Source organism: Paralichthys olivaceus, chromosome 7 (genome assembly GCF_024713975.1).
Source record: "Paralichthys olivaceus isolate ysfri-2021 chromosome 7, ASM2471397v2, whole genome shotgun sequence".
In the NCBI taxonomy this organism is placed as follows: Eukaryota; Metazoa; Chordata; class Actinopteri; order Pleuronectiformes; family Paralichthyidae; genus Paralichthys; species Paralichthys olivaceus.
In genome coordinates this window covers 11,918,792-11,941,522 of record NC_091099.1, presented here as the reverse complement: position 1 = coordinate 11,941,522, position 22,731 = coordinate 11,918,792, and the positions used below count along the sequence as shown (strand labels likewise).

At 41.4% G+C, this 22,731-nt stretch overlaps 2 protein-coding genes across 12 annotated transcripts; both read right to left on the bottom strand.

Moving 5' to 3' along the window:
- Window positions 1–994: 994 nt before the first annotated feature.
- LOC109623764 (MOB kinase activator 2) lies at window positions 995–5,449 on the bottom strand. Its single transcript, XM_020078243.2, has 5 exons — window positions 4,990–5,449; window positions 3,195–3,334; window positions 2,986–3,082; window positions 1,832–1,956; window positions 995–1,734 (listed from the first exon to the last, which is right to left on the bottom strand). The coding sequence occupies exons 1-5, from the start codon at window positions 5,070–5,072 to the stop codon at window positions 1,496–1,498; spliced, it is 684 nt and encodes a 227-aa protein (XP_019933802.2). The 5' UTR covers window positions 5,073–5,449; the 3' UTR covers window positions 995–1,495.
- A 769-nt stretch (window positions 5,450–6,218) lies between these two features.
- Window positions 6,219–22,705, bottom strand: ppp6r2b (protein phosphatase 6, regulatory subunit 2b). 11 transcript variants are annotated; one of them, XM_069528621.1, is made up of 26 exons: window positions 20,877–22,705; window positions 19,681–19,826; window positions 19,379–19,537; window positions 19,163–19,261; window positions 18,808–18,994; window positions 17,724–17,861; window positions 17,569–17,634; window positions 17,367–17,479; window positions 17,169–17,282; window positions 16,852–16,972; window positions 15,876–16,037; window positions 15,560–15,793; window positions 15,380–15,444; window positions 15,179–15,294; window positions 14,912–14,997; window positions 14,166–14,243; window positions 13,990–14,087; window positions 13,848–13,905; window positions 13,480–13,601; window positions 13,210–13,379; window positions 12,941–13,097; window positions 12,394–12,473; window positions 11,689–11,899; window positions 11,451–11,474; window positions 10,165–10,311; window positions 6,219–9,853 (listed from the first exon to the last, which is right to left on the bottom strand). In XM_069528621.1, exons 3-26 carry the CDS (start codon window positions 19,504–19,506, stop codon window positions 9,820–9,822), a joined length of 2,808 nt encoding a protein of 935 aa, XP_069384722.1. In that variant the 5' UTR covers window positions 19,507–19,537; window positions 19,681–19,826; window positions 20,877–22,705; the 3' UTR covers window positions 6,219–9,819. The 11 variants fall into 11 exon arrangements, with proteins under 11 accessions (XP_069384722.1, XP_069384729.1, XP_069384725.1 ...); XM_069528628.1 differs by having other exon boundaries at window positions 15,569–15,793; XM_069528624.1 differs by having other exon boundaries at window positions 19,379–19,534.
- Window positions 22,706–22,731: the final 26 nt, after the last annotated feature.

Genomic DNA, 22,731 nt, shown 5'->3' with positions numbered 1-22,731 from the left:
CATCTTGAACCCTCTTTCCATCCTCCAGACTCTGATTTTTGAGCCGATTCAGAACCCAAACATCACGGTTATTCCCAGAACGGAAAACAAAGCTTGTGATGATCAAAATCAAACTTACCGATGTGTCCTCACAGTGAAAGTGGGTTAAAAGCAGACTGTTACTGTCAGGTGTAATGGGTGCAGCAGGAGGTTGAGTAAGGTGACAGGGAGGTGCAGAGACTAAAGAGACACAGTGTTCTTTCATATGAAGATCGTCTGCAGGACATTTTCACTGAGTGAAGGATTGTTTGTTGCCTATACATTCAGTAGATCTGTGATTTCAATGCATAACAGAAAAGTAAAAATTCCGTGTTTTCTAGTTCCTAGAAGTTTGACACTTCATTCTTAACAAAATCATAATTTTAAGAGGGATGTCAGCAAATGGAAACTTATCTTCCACTTCTTTTAAAGACATTATTCCAATTTTCATGCAATTGTTGTCACCTATTTAAGGCTCTTTCCTCATGAAGTTGTATTTTACACTCCTGTGTTAAAGTCATCTTCCCTTTACAGTGTGGTGGAATATTGGTGCCTCTGTGTGGTGAAATATGGGGTTACACATCACATTGAAAGAAAAATACTAAATACTAAAAGTAATACATTTAAATAATAGTATGAATAAAAATGTATCCTGCTAAAGAGTTTAAATTGAGTGGGGGTGTAAAATCTGTCTGTGCCTTATTCAAAAAAGCATATAGCTGTTCTGTGGCTGACAGCAGAAAAATAAAACATTTTTAATACTTAGATTGTCATGAATCTGATTTTATTCTGTCTGAAAAATGTTGATATGCTGCAGCCAACAAATCAAACGTTATCTTCGGTGAGCCTGCAGGTTAAACTATGTGCTGTGTTCCTAAGCTGCCAGCAGGTAGCGCTGCTGTCAAACCAAAGACCTGGAGACACCTTGACAGAAGTTAACCAGCAGTTATTTTCACTGAGCAGATACTGAATCTACTTATATCCAGAAATGTGTCCTTCTTTAATGTTTATTACAGAGCTCAGAGTCATACATTAAGAGATGAGCTGTGCCATTCAATATAGATGCAGCCACAATAATGTCATCACATTTGCATGGACACACCACCGTTATAGGTTTGTGGAAATTATTATCATTTTGTTCATATTAACTGTAAATTGTCTGAGTCAGGTGACAACTGTTTATCTAAAGGATTCCTGTGTTAAGTCAACGAGGAACACGTGATTGACCTTGAAGATCTTGACCTTATCAAAATAAAATAATGCACCATTATGTTAAAATACACAAACATGCACAATTAATGTTTTACACATTATCAGAATAACTGATGACAATTATATACAACTGGATAAAACTTCCAGACCATTAAAAAAATCCATGCTGTGAATAAAGTTGAAGTTTGGCCCAGAGAGATCAGAGACACTAGAATCACAATCAGAAAGTATGTGATGAAAATGTGCGTTTGTGTCCTCTTAAGTTTCAGCCTAGCTTTCCGAGAGCTGCGATGAGGTCCTGCAGCGGCTTGGTGTCTTCCGGCTCGAGCAGAGCGTGCTGCTGGCAGAAGAGCGTAAGGTGTGTGAAGAGTGTGTTGAGATGCGCCTGCAGACCCAGAGCAACTGTCTCTCTGTAGTGGGACCAGTAAATGTGGGACAGGGTCCTGAATAACAGCAAAAACACCTTCTGGACCAGAAAGACAAAACCTGTTGGAAACGCTGAACCTGGGAAAAGAGGGGCAGAGACGTGAGCTTAATTCTGAAACTAGAACCTCAATGATGTGAAGTCATGCAACACAAGATGATAACATAATAATTTCACCTGCTTTTGTGGGGAACACATCTTCATCAGTGAGTAGGTCCTGAATGTAAGACATGGCATAGTCAAAGTAAAGCGGAGCCGAGCACTTCAGCTTCCGGCCGTGGTCATCAGTCCAGACATAAATCCTGACAACACCAACACACAGAGTCATGAGGACAACAATCTAACTTTAATAGTAAACTTACATTTATTAATTGTCATAAGTAGCGGAGGCTCTCGAATCAAAATGTGATCGAGTAAGATTAGAATCATCGTTGGAAGAAAAATTTGCTCAGAGCTAAAAACATAACCCATCAACAGGAATCAAGGATTAATGTGAAGACACTGCTCCTGGATCACATGATGATAGCAGAGTTAACTCCCTGGCGATGACTGAAAGATGTGGTCGAAAGGTGTGGCTGAAGGTCAAGAATTTATTTATTTTTAACTGCTGGTGCTGTGGGTATTACTGCCGCCTCACAGCAAGAAGGTTCCAGGTTTGAATCCTCGGTCATGTTCTCCCCCTTCAGTCCAAAGACATGCAGATTGTTGTTAGGTTAATTGGAGACTTTAACTTGACCATAGGTGTGAATGTGAGAGTGAATGGTTGTTGACGTTGGCCCTGTGATACACTGATGACATTGCCTCTCGCTCAATGTCAGCTGGGATTAGCTCCAGCTCCCCACATGACCCTCAAAGAATAAGCAGGATAGTCGATTAATGGATGGATGTTTAAAAGGTGAAAAATGAACTTCCACACTCAGTCACTTAGGTTTAACATACCAGTAGAAGTGTTACTCAAAATATCTAGATTATAATGCATTAAAGAAGATAATAAAAACAGCATCATAGTCTTTAATGTCACAACTATTTGCTGCATTGTAGGAGCAGAACTGCACGTGTGTAAGAATTAAAGGGCCAATTCACCCAAGTCATGAATGCATTGAGATTTTCACTTCATTTGTGGGACACAAGCACCAGAAACTGATTCTGGAATTATTCATCATCAATTAATTAAGAAAACAAACAACTTTCTGGTTTATTCAGTCAACTCTGTCATTTGTTAATCTAAAATATGTGGATGGAGCTTGGCACATAAATTATGATAAAATACCACAAGGAGAAAGTTGGGAAATGTATTATTTGTACTGTGCCATATTTCTGAAATAACATACATGTTGCCAGGTCCACAGGCAGTTGGGCAGGTGGTGGGCGTGCAGAATTCGGACAGTGCACTGGAGAACAGGTTTATGTGCTTGAAAAATGCCACCGCTGAAAGAAATCAAGAGGAAGTTAAATTACACATCGTGGATAAGCCTATTTCTGTCTGTTTGCAGTGTGTGTGGAAGGATAAGCAGCAGAGCAAAGAATGGTGATTACTCACTGTTGCTGGCGAGCCACTCAGCGTTGTCTATGCCTGGTGGCAGTGCCGTGAGGACCAACATGTCTGTGTGTGTGATCTGTTGGCACACATTCTCCTGCTGCAGATACGGACGCTCCTCCAGATTATTGTTGTTAATTCCCCTTGGGAGGAGAGTGCAGAGATAATGAAGCAGAGAGGAGGACGGAGGGACAGAAAATATTGCTGTGTAAAACAATCGATAGGTCAGTGGATTAATTGCTCCTGCTGCAGTCAGTAGATACCAACTTTTACAGTGTGTGATGCGCTCTCATCTGCCCTGCCCTCTGTGAATGGAACACACACACACACACACACACACACACACACACACACACACACACACACACACACACACACACACACACACACACACACACACACACACACACTGCCGTAACTGCAGAGCTGAGCGGCCAATAAGTAGCAGTTTATGTACCGAAGGCGGTCAATTCAGAGCCAGGATAATTACTGTTAATGAAGCTGCTGCAGTGGTCATCGCAAATGAATGGGAGGCCTAATGTTGGGACACATCAGTGCTGAGGCCTGCAGGCTGCAATTCACAATGTTACTGATAAGCTACAGGTAGTGCTGTTTTATCAGTGACACGGGACTGGTACTAACTGCAGAGAGTAAGTATGGGAAATGAATCATGTTTGTGTATGGAAAGTTAACTGAAAAGTCAAACTTGGCAGCACGATTTGACTTCATGCAAAACAGGGAGGCCTCTATGACACAGGTACGGAACTCTGTGTCTGTTTTTAAAGACGCTTCATCGGATTGAAGAGAATATTTCAGAGTGCTGGAATAAAGCAGCTGCCAGGTTCAGTTTTTAGACGTGCACACGTGCGGCAGCTGAGTGTTTACTCAGTGTGACCTTGTCTGCTGTGATAAGGGAAACACTGTGCTCTCTATGAAACCTCACTCCCCCCCTGGTGTGAATGTGTGTGTGATGACGGAGCAGAGAGAATTTGTTTTAATGTTCCAAACAGCAGCTCTTTGTCCAAAGTAAAGGTCAGAAGAGGTAGAGGGAGGAATAGTAGAGAAGAATGTAAACATTAACTGTGCAAAGGCACAGCAGTGCAAACCCCAACCGTGACGAGCTTTTCCAATGTCCACAGGAACTTCTTTTGTTAACATCCTGTTCTGCTCCAGCTCCATGGTATTAACTCGGTCACCGCCTCTTGGCTACTAGTTGTCAGCACGCAAACAACACAGCGAACCTGGAGCTACACAAAACACGTCGTGTTTGTATGTAAACATGCTCCTCTGTGACCCTGCTCTCCTGCTCACAGACGCCTGTTTACCTTTACCTCTGAGCTGAGGGCGAGATAAACAGTCCCCAGTGCGCTCGCTCCAGCCAACTCTCAGAAGATTCATCCCAGAGCAAACATTTGCATAGTGACTGTGATAAAAGTGTGTTTTTCACATGGCGTTTTCTCGTCTGGCTTCAAACTGCTGCTCAGTGTGTGTGTGTGTGTTCCCACTGCTGGAGGAATCCACCTTCACTGATGCCACCAGACAAATATGTAACTCACCCACACACACACTCTCTCTCTCTCTCTCTCTGGAGAACATTCCTCAGTAAACCATGTGCAGCCAGATTTCTAGTCATGTTTTTTAGACATTATCCAGAGTTGTTTTTAACATTTAAAAACTTTCTTTTTAAATATTAGTTTTTGTTCTTTCAGAATAAAGAAGTATATAAAAGTGAGTTTAAAAAAGTAGATGCAAAACACTTAGACAGGAAGCTGAAACATGAAGAAGATAGTTAACTCACAGTTTGTCATTGCTGATGTCAGAAGGCTGGAGAGTCTTGCTGTCTGCCTCCGTCGCCGAGGGGTAACTATGGCAACCCCCCATGGCGCAAAGCTAAGACCAGAGCAGTTGGTCAAGCCAGCCCCCCTTTCCCATCCCAATCATGCTCACTCATACACACTCACATGCACACTACTTCACACTACAAGCAGCAGAAGACAACCACCACAGTTCCAACACAGTATCTCTCAGCTCACAAAACAGAGCCATACAGCTGACACACACAACGTCCCCTTTTAACACACACGGCCAAAAAAAGTTTTCCAAAACACACAGAGAGAAAAGTGGTGCAGGAGTTGAGGATCGTGTGCGGAAAGTGAAGCTGTGCAGCTGTCTGCGTCTCCAGTTATCCAGTGTCAGTGTGTATATGTCTCCTTTGTCTGGAGTCCCACACCCCACAGGCTCCTCCTCTCCCAGCTCCAAGCAGACAGGCAGGTTTCTCCACAACCCATTTAAGTGCAAAACACAACTCCGCCTTCTTCCCTCTTTTCCACCCATTACACAGACACTGCTCTACATGTACTCACTCCATGTAGACACCGCAGGCAGGTGCAGATGACAAACTAAAGGTGCTTCTCCTTCGTGGAAGTGGAAAGAGATTGTAACGTGGGAGGAGGGCGAGAAGTAGAAGGGCAGAGCAGCAGCAGGTGTGTTCAGTGTCAGTAACAAATGGAGGAATGTGATGACATACATGATGCATCTGAGTCAAAGAATGAAAACACACACCCAGCACAAAAAGGCACAGTGATATATGGACATTGACTCCCAGGCTGAAAAGTTGAGAACATGAAAAGTGTGTGAAGACAAAAGAAGAGGGAGTCTTCATCACCCTCCCCCACTGTTCCATGAACAAACTTCACTTCTGCCCTGCAGCACAATTAGACGTACAGTATGTGACTAGCAGGTTTATGTTACAGCTAGAGGAGATGGTGTGAGCATTAATTGTGTGTGTGTGTGTGTGTGTGTGTGTGTGTGTGTGTGTCTCACATGGGAGGAGATGTACAGCGACAAGCGGGAAGCAACATAATCCACACGCTCACCTGCCCTGAAGGTAAACATATTTAAAAGATCAAGTCCTGTCTCTGTGTTTGTTCTTTGTGTGTGTGTGTGTGTGTGTGTGTGTGTGTGTGTGTGTGTACATATGTGTTTTGTGTGAGTGTGTGTGAGAGAGAGACAACCACAGGCTCATGATTCATTTTTGTCTTGACATTTATTAAGTTCATATCTGAATGTTCAAGCTAAATTGACAACAGGTAATAGACACATTACTCTCTAAATGAAAAGAAAATCACCAGCATCAGTCCGCTTTGCGAAAAAGAGGCATTGTACAACACAGATGTCTTTCACTCCACTTCCCACACACACACTAGCACATGGATGTAAGAAGCTAAACTAGGAGAGATTTAAACCAAAGTGTTAAACGGGATGATGCAAAAACGTAATAACCATTGTCCCACAATTAAAGGTCTGGGCTGGCACTGTTCAACACAGCATATTCCTATTGAGGTGAATGAGGCTAATGTGCAAACGTAATGGCACTTAAAGATGACAGTATCGTACCTCATGTCATAATGCATAACATCACACCGTACCCGTAGCTAGACTGCACACGCACCACACTCACGAGGTGAAGGAAACACACAATGCACCAAAAGTACATGGTAAGGGTCAGAAGCAAAAATGGGACAAAATATTTGGAGATTTCACAAAACACTGACAAAAACAGCTCTCTTTATCTTCCACCCCTGACTTACAGCAGTGCTAATTCTCTTTGCAGTTCCACTTCAAACAAGCGCTGAGCACATAAAAGTGTTGATCTAAGATGAAACTTCAAAGTTCTTACCGCTGATAACCCCCATCGCATGACTTTAAAAGAAAAAAATGAGAAGGGATGAAACAGAAACTGCTTCAGATAACTCTAGACCTGTAAGACCACTGCGAGAAAAACGAGGCTACTTCACACACATGAAAACCAGTTGTACACTGGTGGGAAGACACACTTTGGCAGAAAGCATTGAAGAGAAAATATATCTTAAATATCTACATGATTCAAGCGTTCAAGTCAAACATTCCCACCAGGGAATAATATGGTGGCATTTAGCCAAACCACTAAATACAAACCAAAAGTGCTTCTTTGAAAAAGGTGCTTTTAAAATAAATACAACAATCTATGTGTATCGTTTTGTTGGCATTTACGCAATTAAAATCAACTCCTGCCCTGAGAAAGACAGACGAGGAGAAAGATAAAGAAAAGCACGACATGCATGGCATTCACAGACTTAAAGGATCAGTCTGGTTTATTTCAACTTGGGTCATGAAACTGTAGTTTTGATGATTTCTGTTGGTTATGGCTGGGCTGACCTCAACTAGTCAGACAATTGGACAGAGTTTAAACAAGTCATTAGCGGACGTATTCATGAAACAACACAGGATTTAAAATAGCTGCTTTGAGTATTTTTGAGAAAGGAAATGCATTCAACACATGCGTTATTATAAACACGATGCATTTCAGTGAGAAACACTAAATATAAACAACTGTTATTTGTTTAGGAGAAAACCGGGCGTGTCAGGAAATGTCAGGACACTGGTTTGTTTTGTCTGATCAACAGTTCAAAACCTAAAGATTTTCAGTTTATTATCACATCAGACTAAGAAAAGCTACAAATCCTCACAATGGTGAAGTTTTAAATATTGCGAAGTTAGTGGTGGCTAACATGAAAATGCTGTTTTTATAGCATAAAATAACTTATAAGATCAATGAACCCATACATCAGTGTATTAAAATGACAAAATGTACTTTGGCCAGTACTTGGGGACCACTTGGGGTCCAATCTGCTATCATGGTGGTTATGACATATGTGGCAGCCATTCACCCACTTTATAAACAGCCATTGGGTCTGGCCTACTGTAAAAACATGGTGGTGCAACATAGAGTCTGTGGAAAGTTACAGAAACACAATGTTTATTCATTCCAGGTGTTTATGCACTATTTCTGCTGATAGATCACATAAACCTTACACACTGGACTTTTACAGAGGAGCTTAAATTAAGCAATGTTGCTCATTGCAACGAGTTAATGCATTGTTGCATTAACAAGATGCTTGCCTAATTATTTTCTGTCTACTTTGTCAACTATTTGTATTAAATAACACATTTTTTCAGCTCTAGTTGACAATAATCCCTCATTACATATAAAAAGAACCCTTCACACACAAGATAAAAAGTAAAAGTTGAAGCTGGACATTTTTCTATTCATACTGACTGTGATTGATATTTTTCTATTACTTTATGTTCAAGTTCATTTTTCTGGTAGTTTGCTTCAAACCTCTGACTAAAAATCTTGAGACCCAAGTTGACAAAAACCAGAACTGTCCTTTAGGTAAACAATATGGAAGACGTACTGCAGACTCACATTCATGCTCACACGCAAACTTCCAAACCTCGATGAAGGAAGCATGTAGCAGAGGATCAGGAGCTGATGCTGGGCTAGTAACCGAAAAACAGACATCATTATTGCCTCATTTCAACAGTACAACACACACATACGATACACACGTTGCAACCTGCAAAACAACCGCCCTTTCCATACACTGGATTTATTCCAAAAATAGATATAATGTTTATATATACTGTTTACATTTATATTACGATTACATGTTACCAAGAAGAGCCACAACCTAATACAGGTTCAAATTTCACAATATTACATTTAAACAGCTTTGAGAGTGATATGAATTTGTATGTGCACATCACTGTGTGTCATGGTCATTTGCATGTGTGTATAGCTGTGTATGCATGTGTCTGTCTGTGTGTGTGTGCGCGCGTGCGCATGTGTTACAAAGGTGTGCTTTCTTTATATCTGCATACCTCTCCTTAGACCTGAGAATACACTCTTGTATTGTACCTTCGACACACACACACACACACACACACACACACACACACACACACACACACACACACACACACACACACACACACACACACACACACACACACACACACACACACACACACACACACACACCTCTAAACTACAGAACTGAACAAAAAAAAGAGAGAATTCCTGTGATGAGAAAAGTAAAAAAATCAAATGAGATAGTCGAGCGAGAAATGTTCAGTTTGCAAGTTTGAAAAAAAGTCATATTATCACTCACACATTTGCACTAATAAACCATATTCCTGGCATGTACATCCAAATGCTCAAGAGAAATGGCAGCTAGCTTTATTAGCTTTACAAGCATCATGGAGTCCGTAATCTTGGCTGATAATTTAAATACAATTTATTTACTAAAGTGTAAACAGTCAAATGCTTTACTAGAAAAATGCACTGGGCTGTGGTTTAATGCCCTGAAAATCTGAAGCTGAATTTCATCCATAATCTTAATGTCAGACTGATGTGTTGGTTTTCTTAAGATTCTAGTGTCACCTCTATTCATCACAGCAGCTAAGAGTGCTTTACTTTCCCAGGTTCAATGTGACAATTCAATCTAAAATCATTCATACATAACATAATTTGGCTACTGGCAAGATGAAATGCTGAGAACACACACTCTCCTTTGACGTGGATCAGAGTTAATCGTGTCATGAAGTGCAGTAACAGCCCATGTACAGATTTGTGCCATCCAACATACATACTGTTAAGGGCTGTTTGACATTAAGGATCTCCCAATCTTCAGACACAGACAGGGGTTTTGAAGAGATATTAACAGGAAGCAAGGGTGGCATGGCCATGGCTGTATATTGAATTAAGTGGTGATAAGTGCTTTGTGTGTGTTCCTGTACCGTATCATTAGGCCGGTCCATTAGCAGAGGGCTGCGTCTCTCTGTAAGGATAAAAAAAAAAAGCGACAGAAATCCAGAAATTATTGGTTTATCTCCCAAATATCTTCCACCAAGACTTCTGGCATCACCCAAACACAAAAGATGCCAATGGAATCTGGTTAATAATCCTAAATGTAATGAAAGATTTGAAGACCTCAACATCTCTGCATTAACTCAGCAAAAAAAAGAAAACTACCTAAACTACCATAAAGACCCAAGACCTGAGTAAAATGTATATTAATATATATATATATATATATATATATATATATATTATATGATGTTACCAATTCAATCACAAAGACACACTTACTGTGTGACGGCAGCCGACTGGTTAGATGGACTGGCAGTAGTTGGGTTGGGACAGTCTCCATTCTTCTTTCCTTTTTCATTGTCTTTATCATTGCCTGTCCCTGTGTCTTGTACTGATAGCCCCTCTATTGGCACCTTAACCGCTTCACTGAAAGAAACAAACAAACAATGAACAAACTAGAATGACAGCCAAGGGATTTGTCAGCGCAATTGAAGTCATAGAGCACAAGTGTAGATAATAGTGGCTAAAGTTCATCACAGTTGGTTTCCACTCAGTCCACACAGGTCCTAAACATGTCCAGTGGACTAAGTAACCCATGTGTCCACTGGTCTGGTGCTGCCAACCATAACAGACTCTAACTGCAAAGGAAAAGATAATTCCTCTCAGATTAAGATTAATTTGGGAGTAGTTAGGTTTTTAGCTTTAACTCATCATCATGAGTTAAGTGTTGATTGCATAATATAATGACTAAAGAACATTAACATCACCTCATTTTAATTGGTTCCCTATAAGCCTTGTTTTTACTTTGCTTTAGTGTTCCCTGAAGTTTTCGCTGGAGTAGTGAAAACAGACAAAAGACCCTTGTTGTCTGAGAAGCCAAAACTTTTGTTTCTTATCATTTCAATGTTTTAATTGGCCCACCAATTCAGCATCCCACTGTGATGTGTCCTGGTAATCCTGATGGCCAGTCAGAGTGTAGGAGAGTTACAGGACTTAAAGGGGTTTAATTGTAGCATGCTTAGGTGCACTGTTTGTTAGTAACTTGCTTATGTACTGATTTGTTAAGATGCTGATGTTGGATTGGTAGTAGCTTTTGTTCATCGCATGCTATCTGACAAACTGTTAGTAGTGTGGGTGCTCTGATAGATAACAATTCATATAAACTTGAGTCTCATCAGTGTTAGGACTGAGACAAAAATCATCTGTATCATCAAACCACAGTGAATGATCATACACTGCTCTCAGTTTTTGTTGTAACTGTACAAGGTAAGAGACCCTTAGATCTCTAAAATGCTGAGTGAACTGTTTCATGCTGGGCGTCATTGTTGTCATTTGAGGATATGGGATGAGCCTAGCATAAGAACCTGCAAGTCACCAGTTGTAGGTTAGTACATTTTTAATGAATTAAACTTGGCCTACATTATGGCACAAGCGATTGTTACTCCAAATCCTGTTAAACAAATCAAGCAAACAAAAACATGTGGCACATCTGTACTTGTGATGGCCTCTTAAATCCTTCATACAACTTCCGGAAAGCATTCCACACTCCAGAGTGAGAGACATACCGTCTGACTGCTGGTCTGAATACTCTGGAGTCAAGGGGAGATGAGAAAGGAGGGAACAGACAGGAGGAGGACGATATCAGAAGAAAAACAGAGAAGGTGGAAGTAAAACTGTGTGGGAAAACGTGTGGAAGGGAAAGGGAAAGGAGGGCTCTGTAAAAGCACGTGAAAGTACATTTGGAAATGGAGGACACCAATCAGAAAGAGCTGCTGCTGGTCATTGGTGCGTGAGCATGTGTACCTGCTGAAAACCGCCCTCTCATTTTTAGCATCCATGGTTAGCCGAATGGTCTCCTTGCCAGCACCAGTAGTGATGGTCTCCGTGGTGACCGTCTCACTGGATGAAGACACCGTCTTGCCTTCTTCCTCATCGCTGTCAGAACTGCTGGAGGAAGAGCTGTCTGATGCCACCAGTGGAGCTTTTCTCGCCACACACACACTCCACACACAAGCTGCAGGCAGATAGAAGAGGCAATCCTCTCATCTCAACATTGGACGTATGTTTGCGCCATGGGAAAAGTGAAATGATCACAGAGATTAAGAGAAGGAGCAGATAAGAGCTGCCACATGCACATAGATTTTGGTCATGTGACTCTATGGTCACATTACTTTTATCTCAGCAGAGGTTTACGAACTGAAAAAAAACCTATGTTCTAATCCTGAGCAAATGTAGTTCTTACGAAATGGCCACAAGTCATTACGCTACGTGTATTGTATTTCATCTGTAATTGCAGTTGTCAGTTTTAATATTTCAACATGAGTATTTTAAACCACAAAATGCATATTTATATCCATGTCAAGCCTGCCTGTGTAGATGATTAACATCCATCTGTGGACATGACATATGCACTTGAAAATATACTTTTAATCAGTGGTGGAGAACAAAGGCATTTAAATGATCTATTAACCGACACTTTAAGACAACGGCCACACTGTAGAAACTTACGGGTCTGGTTTGTTTTGGTGTTTTCTGATCCACTGAGCTCAGAGTCCACTGGAGAACTGCATCTAGGGCCTGTTTCAGAGCTGGGAATTTATGACAGATAAGAACCTGCTCAAGCACAAGACACATTTTTTTTAAATTTGAGGTGGATTATTTTCATTATTGCGTGTTTGTAGTCATGGTTAAGTTTACATGCAACCATTTTCTGCGTTTTTCAGAGTTTTGATTAGCAATGCAGAGTAATCAATTCATTCTCATGTCAAACATCACTGGGAAGAAAAAAAGACGCCAATTCCACATAAACTTAAACTGCATTATTCAGCTTGATATAGGCAAAGTATTTGATGTTATTTTTAAGTATTTTGCTTTTTCAAGTGTTGACGTCTTTAAGTATAGCAAAAACTATTATGCTGAGGCTTTTGTTACGAGTATAATCTGTTTTCTATTAGATTTAATTGCACAACAGTTTAATCAGAAAAAATCTCTACAGTGCTTGACTTCAGGCAAGTTTGCAAATGAGCTCACATGTTTAGACCACACCCGGACTCACCAACAAAAAGGCTGGAAGTCCGTAAATTTGGCCCACCCCTTCTCCTCTCCATCTGTGGCAGCTGGTTGAGAGAGTGGAGTGTCCCACGCTGCAAAGCCCACGCCTGCTGCAGGAGCCTTCGAGTTCACTTCCCCAAAGTCTGCTATCCAGCCAGTGCCTACGTATGAACCCAGACACATCTGCATGAGTTTCTTATACAAAACCTGTTTTAGTCCTGAGGACGTGGACGAAAACCATTTTGCTTTACAATACAATTACACTCGTCTCACTCTTTGCTGACTCAGTCTGGCCTTGGCTTGAGAAAGGATCTGAGGCATCTTTGGGCTCCTCTCCTTCCTCTGAGTCTGCTGCGCTGTCAGAGACCTCAGTGCCAGAAGCTGAAGTCCTGTCACAGGCCTTAGTGGCTGCTTGGTTCTGGGAGAACTGTGACCCACCAAACCTTGAAGAAACAAACAATGCATTTTAGTACGTGGTAGTACTCATTCAAAACAAATAATTCCAAACACTGAGACCATCTGCATTTCTGATTATGCATTTACCTGTTTCGGGACTTTGTTTGAGTTGCATAGTTGATCTCTTTCTCCTCCCAGATGTCCTCTTCATCATCATCAAAGGGTTGAATCCTCTCCTTGGAACAGGCCTCAAACACAGCGGTATTAGCCTGCAAAGGACAGGTGGGAAACAATATTAATGTTGTACAACAAATGCTAGGAAGAAACCTAAATTAATCATTCATTTTTTAAGCATTCAATCAAATCCCTGTAATGTAAAAAGTATGTAAAATTCTATGTGAGATGTACAAGTAAGGAATTGTATGTTGTTTAAAATTTACATCCGCAAAAAAATATAGGAATACAACTATGTAGTACAAATGTGTGAATAAACTGGAGAACGTAAATAAACTCACACTGTCCTGGCCTGAATCGATGTTGATATTTATCTCAGCAATCCTGTCAAACGTCGCCCTGAAATAACATCAGAAACCATTCTATTAACACACAGTGACGAGATGACACTGACACACAGAAAGTGAATATCAGTGCATTTACCCGATGCTGTCGTCATGATCAGTGAATTCCTCGTCATTGAAGCCAAACTGATCCACAAAGTTAGCAGTCATCTGCTGAATCTGGTAGTCTGAAAAGGCCTAAAAGAAACATCACAAAGTTGGATTATCTGATGAAAGCTGACAAAAGGAGCCCCACTGTGTGTTTTGTATGTGTACCTGCTGTAGTGTCAGTTCTTTAGGGAAGGGGCTTTCCATATCATCTTCTGAAGAAGGACGTGGGTTTCCCGTGCCAACCTAAATGGGGAAATGCCACCACAAATTAACTAGGGTTGGGTTTTAAAATTTGATTTTGCATTTTTTCTATCTTCATTTCAATAATCCAAAATAGACTCATAAAATCCCAAGATCAATCTTTTATTATATGCCTTTTACAGTATATGGTCTATTCCCCTGGATGCATGAAGCTTTAAAGCCATCAGTCTTGTGCAGCCAGCCTTTTTATGCAACAATATCTGGCCTCACAAGGGACATTAAACGTGGTGGGAGCTGCTCCAGTGGAGGCACCACCAAGCCTGAAGACAGACGAAAAGATGTGCAAAATGCAGGTGAAATACTGAGGAAAGCATCACATCAAAAACCTCTGAGGTGAAACAAACCCCCTCAGGAAAGAATTTGCCTTAAAGTCACATTTTAATTCTGTGTATCCTCAAAAAATAACTGAATGAAAATATTTTTAATAATACCCCAGGTCAGAGGATTCATTGTCTTTTATATTTAAGAAAAATTGGTATTGTAGCTGTAATGTCCTTAACCAAATCACCACTGAATTGAATAGAGACTTTTTGAATCAGATAAATAGTTTAGGGAAACCAGTGGTAATACCAAGCCCTAAATGTAACATTTAAAGTTTTACATGTTTGTATGATTACAACCAGCTACTGTCAATATTTATCTGAGTTTACCAGGTCTATGGTGTTCTTCCTATTGGTCTCTGACAGGGTCTGGTCCACAAAATTTTCCCAGCGTCCTCTGTAGTCCTCTGGCAGCTCTACATCCAAAACACAAGGACAGCAGCAATGAGGAAACAATACTCCAGCTGAGAGACACGTGCATTAATTTACTCTTATAACTTTCTTCTATTTTCTCCTTTTATTTATTTATCACTATCGATTAATACATCAATATATGTATGAATACATTTTTTATCTACTGTCCACACACACACACACCTGTGATGAGGCTACTAATCTGTGTATGAACTGGGCCCTTTTCCAGGTTGTGGACGACTGTGTTGGCAATCCTGGTCAGATGCCCCATATACCCTCTTCTCATACCACCTTCTGATCTGGAAATAGAAAAAACACACTTTAGTGTAACACAAGTCTCCATATTCCCAAAATCCACAGAATCATCATCTCACAGCTCCTTACTGTATTTTATCGTTCTCCTCCCAAGCCTTTAGAATCCTCTGGACAAGGTGGCAGTGCTGAAACAACTTGTGAGAGAAAAACAAGGGGTCAATCGATAGTTTTAATCCAGCAAGAGCCACATCGGCCCATCCAGTAGATCAAATGCCACGTAAGCCTCTAGCTACAAACACAGACACCTACATGAGTCACCATTAAGTTATGTGCAGAGTTTTCAGGGGTGATTGAAGGTTCTGGAGTGGGGGTCTCAGCAAAAGCCTGCTCTTGTGATGGATCCTGATGAAGCCTGAATTTGTCCTGAGATCCCAAACCAGGCTGGAGTCTCATTTCATGGGCACAGGGTCGGAGGATGGCTGCAACACAAAGCTCCACTTGGAGGTGCAGGAAGTTGTTCCATGTGTACTTGAAGAACAAGTCCTGAAAAAAATCATTGCTTTGAATAATTTTCACATTATAATTTGAAATTGCTGCATTTTGAAAGTGTTTTTGCTCATCTCACCAGAAGCAGGTCCATTGTATTAAGTCTGCAAAGTTCCTGTGCTACGACTGCATGGCTGGCAGAGCTGGTGTACAGCAGAGAGGCAACCAATCTGGCTACGTGCAGACGTGTGTTTCCCAGTGGTTCCTTCAGCACACCCAGGCTTGTCAGTATAGGATGTCTCTAAACATGTAGAAAACACACAGACATGCTTACTAAAAGTGTATACAGAGGGCATATAGGGATTTAGGAAACAATGGCCCGAAGCTTGAGCAGAGTTTTGTCATACTGGTGTGATAACAGTAAAGCAAAAGGTATCTATGTGGCAGTCAAACATAATCACTGAAAAAGAGGTTTGCTGCTCATCAAACTCAGCTTTGAACTTAAAATATCTTGATATTTATAGCGTGCTCTGACTTTCTTAAAATGAAAGAACTTGCCGTTGTGAATCTTAGTGTGAGGCAAGCCCCTCTTCAGTTTTGATCCCATGAGTTTGGCACCTGAATGAAATCATACAACTGTACAGGAACATCTTGATTTTTCGATTAATAACTGTCGCTCTGTGTTTATCATGAGTTATTTCATATTACAACAGCTAATATCACAGGCTACTGGTGCCTGAAAGTTTCATTTTTGCTAATTTTTCCTACTATCAATTGCAATTGGGGAGGCAGTAGCTCACTCCATAGCGACTTGGCTTGGCCGGTTCAAGTCCAGCATGGACGGAAGTTGGAGAGGTGCCAGTTCACCTCCTGGGCACTGCCGAGGTGCCCTTGAGCAAGGCACCGAACCCCCAAATTGCTCCCCGGGCGCTTTCATGGCTGCCCACTGTTCCGTGTGTGGTCACTGTGTGGATTGTGTTCCGTGTGTGCTCCTTTCACACGGATGGGTTAAATACAGAGGTCAAATTTCCCCATGTTTGCATGTTGCATGCTGTGTTTGGGACCATAAAGAGTAATCTTAATCTTGATATACATGCAGTCCAATTAACATTTACCTTAGGAGGCTCCAGAAGCAGCTGGTGGAAGTGTACCAGGTGTGGTTCAATGGCCAACAGAATGCTGCTGTTTACAGTGTAACTTCTCTCAAATCCCTGAGCATCCATTACACCATCCACCCTGTCAAACACATATCAAAACAGAATGTTTTTTAAAAAATGGTCAAACAGGAGAGATGCAACCAACTTTACCTGGCAATTAGGAAAAATAATGGAAGTCAGGGATCGAATGAAAATAACATTTGGGATCCTTATGGAATGAAACTATTTACATTATTTACACACTGTTTAAAACTGCTTACAACTATCTCACTCACACAGGCCTCCTGATTTCCAGCAATGTGAGAAGAACTTGAATCCCATTGACGATACAGCTCTCAGTCCTCTCTCCCGAGAACATATTCTGCAACAACTGCTCCACACACTCCTGCCTGCAGAAACAATGGAGTATATTGTCATCTCCACATCCTTTAATAGAGCGTGTTTGCATGTGGTTGCACATATGTCTGACTTACGACTCCAGCACAGTCAGCAAAGGGTCAGGCTGTGAAATCTCTTGGAGCTGATTGGCCTGGTCTCTGCTCAGACGAATGATGTCGCACAGAGTCTGAGAAGCATTGGACTGCCTCTGTGAGAGAAAAACCAAAACACATCAACATTCAGTCTCGTGGTCTTTCTATTCATGGGTCTCTAACGGTGAGACAGTATATTTTATACCTCTTCATCTCTCTCAGGGTGAATGAGCTCTATGAGTCTTTCGGCCAACTTCTCTGCATTCAGCCACTGATAGGAACAAAGGCTCACATTATAAATGCACACAATATCAGAGTATAATCTGTAAAAGCTTGAATCTGGGTCTGTTTCTCTCATACAGTAAGAGTCTCAAGTCGAAGAGGGGGTGGCTCCACACAGCTGATGAGTCGTAGGAGCACATCCATCATGGCTGATGTATCAATATGCTTCAGGACCAGGGAAAGGAATCCCTCTTTCTTTCGCAGAAAATTAATCACCTAAACAAAGCAGAGGAAGCACCATTGCACAAAATATAACACTGCCGTCCACACAATTAGAAAAATGCGGCCTTGTTGTCAACAATTCTCTTTTGGATTAATTTGTAGAGAGGAAGAATATTATCCTGAATAAGTGTGATATTATTTCTTTAAGGACACATTGATAAAAGGCAGACATTTCAAACATGTCCACACGGTGCATATCAGACAGTATGCTCTTTTAATTCTGGTCTGTCAGATTTTATACAGCCCAGTCAATTTCACTGTGCCTTATAGTCATTTAGCTGCATGGTTGGTTCAGAACATGCTCTTCAGACAGACACGCAAACTGACCTTGACATCCTCAGGCCTTATCCCTGCTACTAACTGGGTGGAACCTGCTTTGTGTGATGGAATAACTGCATTTCGGCATTTTGGCATTTTAAGATAAATAAAATTTAAAGGTCCAGTGTGTAAGAGTTAGGTGAAAGAGAACTATTGGCAGAAATTTAATGTAGAATAATCCTAATGATGTTTTCACTAGTTCGTTTCATCTAAATTATATCAATTGTAGTTGTCTTTACCCCAGAAAAGGCCCTTTATATTTAAATACTTTGTATTTACATTGAGGGGACCCTCTCTACAGAGGCCGCCATGTTTTTTACAGTAGTCCAGACTGAACAAACTAAACACCTTTTGAGTTTTTCTGACAACTGAAGTCTTCCACAGGTTCTGTTTCATGTTTGGAAGGGGAGGGTGAGGTGAGGGGTGTTCAGCTGCAACAAGAAACTTCTCCACTAGATATCACTAAATTCGACACACTGTACCCTTAACCACCATGTTGGTTGCGAGTAATCCCCAGTTTATCTAATGTAATCGGCCCTCAAACTTCATGACATAAATCTCTACAGCACACAAAAGTAGCTGTCGTCTTCTCTGAGTGTGTGATGGTGTCTGTTTGTGTTACCTGCTCAGTTTTCCGTGTGATGAGGTTCCCAATTGTCTTGCTAAAGAAAGATGCCAGGAGGGGGTTAAGTGGGGATGGCTGCTCCAGGAAGGCATACAGAGTTTCCAGCAGGGACTCCTCATTACCCAGCTTATCATTGATCACTCCCACATCACATGTCAACAGCTCACAAGCTATATTGGGATACCTGTGATAAAGTAACAGGGTGATTATCAAATGAGCAACTAAGTAGTTTTTCTATTTCTTTCCATTGAATTATTGGTGGTACAGTCCACTTCATATCTCAGCTCTACTTCAAAAGGACACAAAAGATATATAATAAAGTGCAGCACCAACAAGACACAGGGGCACCTACTTGAAACGCTGTGTCTCCTCTCCACCAGCAGGGGGCTCTGTAGTAATCATACAGACCAGCTCCTGCATGCACTGGTCCTGGCACAGGAACAGGAGAAGTCTACAAATCCGCAATGATGACAAAAGACACACCAGTTATTACTAGCAGGTCTGACTTTAGGAAAAGTGTAATTATATTTATGTCCTGCTGAAATTCTACAGCTGACAGTGAACAGACCTCCTGTTCTGAGCCTTGCACTCCTGCAGCACATCTTCCTCATCCATGAGCTCAGCAAGTGTGACATCCTCCTTGTCCAGTATCGCCTCCAGATGAGAAGATGTGTGCAGGTCAAACTTCCAAAACATGGCTGACGTCACCGGCACATACACTTAGCTGCTGACCAAGAGAGAATGCATCATGGAGATCAGTATCATGACTGTGCAGCATACATATACAAGTTAACAAATTACACTATTTCTATCTGTGAGTCGAACAATTGATTGTGTGGTACAATGCATAATTTGTATGTACACTCTTACTTTTGAACAAGAAGTGGTAGCCTCAGTCAGGTCTTGCTAAATAGCCATCAAGCCACATCAATCAGCATTAGCAAATTCACACGATGAAGACACAAACACCAGCTTCACTCATACTTTAACACATGACACAAGGAGAGAATGTCAACCTGGTAAACGAGACAAAAAGAAAACAACACACGTGACAATCACTTCCAGGAATATTTGCTGTGTTATCCTCAGAGCCAGAGGAAGAGTTGAAGTCAGCAGAAGTGCAGAGACACGGCTGGCAAATCTCTCTGCAGTGTATGTGTATTGCCTTACTGCACATCTGTACTACACTGACATTACCAAACCTGCTTGGAGAATGGCCTCTCGGGTACGGATGCATCAGCAAATAATAAGTGGGAGAGAGAATGATCAACACACAAAGTGAATCTCATGCAGAAAAACACTTAAGTGTGTGTGATATGTGTGTAATACTTGAAATAGAAACAACTGTGTGGGCCAGTGGCTGAACACTGTAAACAGAAGCTGTCACTGGTCAATGCCTTTGAAGGAGAGACATTCACATCACATCCCCCAGGACCACATTACACATCACATACACTAAAGAATCAGTCTTCATACAACCAGCATATGAGTATGCATTAGTCCATTTAACAGTTGATTCACATGGCATGTTTATCCAGATTGGGGATAAGGCCTCCCATGAAAATAGATGTGATATTGGAAGCTGCAAAGTCAGCAGTCACACACTACAACATGTGGGTCAATGATTTAGAATATAGGACAAGCACAAGGGATATTCAATATCTTGTCCTAGATTCTAAATCACAGTATAACACGTGGGTCAATGCATCGTATTACAATGTAAAAGGAGGCTCATTTCTAGACATCATTACATTTGATTGAATAACATGAACTATCTCTGTTCACCCCTCTTTCGGGAGGCATGCTAAAGCTAAACGAGCAGGTGTTTTAAAGCTCACACTGTCCATACAAGGTTTTAAGTGTCTCCTCATAAATAAATGTGAATTTTTAAATTTCCTACAACAGCACAACAACAAAGGTCGGGCCTCTCCCGCCCTGAGATCAGCTGGTGACGGTCACTGTTAGCTATGTAGCAGGGGAACCATTCAATCAGTGCTGGCTGGGGTTAATTAGCTTATCCGTGTTGTTATCATAGCCCCGCGTTAAGTTAGCTTCATGATACCGACCTCTGTCTGTACCTGTTCCACCGCTTATTGTCTTTCACTCGCCTCGGCTGCACGTCGTCAATCGGCCCGCTAGCAACCTCTCTCTCACGCGGCTAACGTTACCGGAGTAATTCGGTAACGTTACCGGAGGGATACGGCGATTGGATGTTAAGCTAGCACGGGTTATTTATCGCAGCGGGGCCATAGATGGTGGAGTCGATGTCCTCCCGAGCGGTGACCGTCCTCATCTCGCACCGGTTTCACGTTAGGTCACATGGTCCGTTTGTTTTTCTCTCTCCTCCATGAACACCAGCTGCTCTTACCTCTTCTCCATCACTGTATCCGTGTTCATGTGCAGACTCCAGCCCGGTCCCGGTCACCCGAAGGAGGCCAGCGGCTGATTATTCATGACTGCGTCGTTAGCTCGCCCGGCTCTCGGTTTCCCTCAATGCTGCTGCTGCTGCACCGCCGTTACACGGAGGCTGGAGCGGCGCTGACAGTGTTGTAGTCAAGCAGACAGGCCGGATGTAAATATAAGAATATAACTGTCATATTTACACATCAAAATGGCGGACACCGAAACGTAATCAAAAGTTCGACTAAACGCTGAAGATGTTGATCTGTTGTGTCACCCTGAAAACTGATGTCTGGTTATTTTCTTTTTGAATATTCACATTTATAAACCAACACAACACTGACTCATACCACAGAATAAACGTTTAGATTGTGGTAAAGAATGTGATGCATTAACAAATGCAATAGTTTATATTATATATTATCACAATATTGTTGTTGTCTCTAGACAAGTGCGACAAGTGCCTAGGGGCTGTCCCGCTGTTAGGTCAGGTCACACTTTTGCGAAAAGCCCAGGGACCTTGTTGATTAAACTGCTTGCAACAAAAGCAAATGGAAGAACCACCCAAACAAGAAACAGGACAACTCAATAGATTATGCAACTTTCTATTCAGAGCCCCTGTACTGGGTTTCCCCACTGCCAGGTTAAAGGTTAGCATTAACACAGCATCTCTGCATTGTGGAGGTGTATGATGTGGCAAAAACACCAGTACTGGGAAATACAACAGAAAACAAATACCCTACCTGCAAACAATATTCCCTCGATTTCATATGTTTGCAGCCTTTGAAGACTTCATAAGGATTGTTAAGAAATCTTTCCTGTCTGGAAATGTTTTTCTGAAGTGAACATTTTTAATTTAAAAGCAGAATATCAAAAGAAGAGCGGTCGCTGGTGCACATGAGCAGAAAACTTGTTTGTGATGCACACAAGAGTATGAATTTTGAAGCTGTAGATATCTGTTAGAAAAATCTGCAAAAATGTAGTCCCTACACATATCTATATGTGGATACCTGTAATAAAGTAACAAGGTGATTATCAAGGTGGCCATTGATTCGTGTTTCTATTTCTTTTCATTGAATTATTGGTGGTACACTTAGATAGTTGGATCAAGAACATTTAATTTTGAAATCTGAGGCCACTGGACATGACATGAAAGATATATAATAAAGTGCAGCACCAGCAAGACTCATTTTGAAAACGTGTTTGTGCATTCTACTCCACTCTCCCACACTTCTAAAGCTTATTTCAGGTCTATGTGGAGAAGGCAGCCTATCAGATCCTCATGTCCATATTGAAACAGTGATGATACAAAAAACAGGAAAGTGACCTTCATGCATTGTTGTGGAACCCACCTGTAGGACGTTCCCTAGCTCCCTTTCTATCAATTAGTCAATTTAGCTACAAATGTAAATGCTGGTGTTTAAACATTAATACATGTTTTTGCATTTACTGTGTTAAAATGTACTTACAACCCATTTTTATCTCAATTGCGCAGTCGAGGACGTTTGCGGGCATGGAACA

Bases quoted from the DNA above. Each gene is read 5' to 3' on its own strand.
- LOC109623764 (XM_020078243.2), bottom strand. From the start codon at position 5,072: ATGGGGGGTTGCCATAGTTACCCCTCGGCGACGGAGGCAGACAGCAAG. The intron at 3,335-4,989 runs GTGAGTTAACTA...TCTCCTCCCAAG, and splicing joins GACATCAGCAATGACAAACT to GGGAATTAACAACAATAATC. The intron at 1,957-2,985 runs GTATGTTATTTC...TGGTGTTGTCAG, and splicing joins GCCTGTGGACCTGGCAACAT to GATTTATGTCTGGACTGATG.
- ppp6r2b (XM_069528621.1), bottom strand. From the start codon at position 19,506: ATGTTTTGGAAGTTTGACCTGCACACATCTTCTCATCTGGAGGCGATA. The intron at 13,098-13,209 runs GTGAGACGAGTG...GTTCATACGTAG, and splicing joins CCAGACTGAGTCAGCAAAGA to GCACTGGCTGGATAGCAGAC. The intron at 11,475-11,688 runs GTACACATGCTC...CCTTGACTCCAG, and splicing joins GAGAGGGCGGTTTTCAGCAG to AGTATTCAGACCAGCAGTCA.